Here is a 1373-nt window from a genome sequence, read left to right as displayed (position 1 = left end):
CTCATTCTGAGGTATTCCCAGTATAACACCATTCTGGTACGAACCTTGGTTAAGATCGATATCGAACGGTAAGCGCTTGCCCGTCGATACCTTAATCTCGGGATCGCTCTTTAAAGAGCTCTGGTACAAAAATACTGATCGGATAGTTGTGTTTCACTCATCGTGGAATCTCATCTCATCAAAGCTATCACATCACATCATGATCTAATTGAACTCACTGAGATAATCGGTGTTCATATCGATGATATTTATGAGTCAAGTGAGATGACAACTTGTCTTTCAAAGAAAGGTTCGTATCTGATTTTATTAACATGGATGTAGGACATTGGACCACAATGTGTAATGGTGAATATTTTGATAGTATGGGTGAGGCAGCCCCAACGAAGTATGGAATCGGAAGATACAACCCTCATCAATTTCAAGGAACGTACGAAGATTATTGTGGGATATGGTGTATGTTATGGTTGTATTGCAACCAAAACAATAAGATGAATCTCTTGAATAAATTCAAAGATTTGAATTTAACAATTCTTTTATATTATGATTCAAGAAATATAGCAATACTGTATCGCGAACTAACTATTTCCAGCAGCGTGCCAGCACGCAAGCTAACTAAGGCTATCAAGACAGGAAAGCTTTCACTAACAACTGATGAACTCGAGGGTAGTGGTTCTATTATCCATCTTCACCCAACCTCTTATGAGAAGGCTCTCAAGTCTCGAAGGGGATGTCAACGGAGTGCATGACATGGTAACCCAGGCGCTCACCGCTCGGTAAGTAATTTATCCCCGTAGCTTCGACGTAAATGTAGTCTCAGTTTTTGACAAAACCCATTGAGCGGCGACGAACATCCAACTCCATCCACTTTACTGCTACAGACTTGAACGGGTCCTCCGATGTTGACTCCTTGACCGTCGACAGGACGGCAGCTCCACTGAGATCGTCCAAGTACGAGGCTTTGGTTCGTGTAACTTCCAGTGTTGGGCTCATGACTCCAAGCATCACGTCGTCTAGTGTACCCGGAGTTGTGCCCACGCAAAAAATTGATTGAAGATCGATTTCGGCCGAAGGTTTTTCAGCTGGAGACGTCGCTTCCATTGGCGTTCGGAATATACATGCATCCGGTTCTTAGATTTGACAAGCTTCCACGAGTTCGGGTTCACCTTGCGTTTGTTGACATCCCAATATTGCAAATACCGGTCCATGTTGGCTTCGACGATAGTCTTCGCGACGACTTCGAGCTCGTTCATGTCGGCAGGTGTCAGCGCCATCCGTCGGAATGGACTCGCAAACTTTCCCTTTGCCATTTGAGTTGACGTGGTAAGTGATAAATGGAGGAATGACTTCTCTTTCGGTGAGCTGTACTTGAACGA

The 1373-nt window shown here is 44.1% G+C and overlaps 1 protein-coding gene across 1 annotated transcript; it reads right to left on the bottom strand.

The window, feature by feature from the left end:
- Positions 1–813: 813 nt before the first annotated feature.
- PPTG_19408 (hypothetical protein) lies at positions 814–1307 on the bottom strand (the record flags this gene model as incomplete). Its single annotated transcript, XM_008917818.1, has 2 exons — positions 814–1010; positions 1088–1307. The coding sequence occupies 2 exons, from the start codon at positions 1305–1307 to the stop codon at positions 814–816; spliced, it is 417 nt and encodes a 138-aa protein (XP_008916066.1).
- Positions 1308–1373: the final 66 nt, after the last annotated feature.

Source organism: Phytophthora parasitica (genome assembly GCF_000247585.1).
Source record: "Phytophthora parasitica INRA-310 unplaced genomic scaffold supercont2.117, whole genome shotgun sequence".
Classification (NCBI taxonomy): domain Eukaryota; phylum Oomycota; class Peronosporomycetes; order Peronosporales; family Peronosporaceae; genus Phytophthora; species Phytophthora nicotianae.
This window is presented reverse-complemented; position numbering and strand designations above follow the sequence as displayed.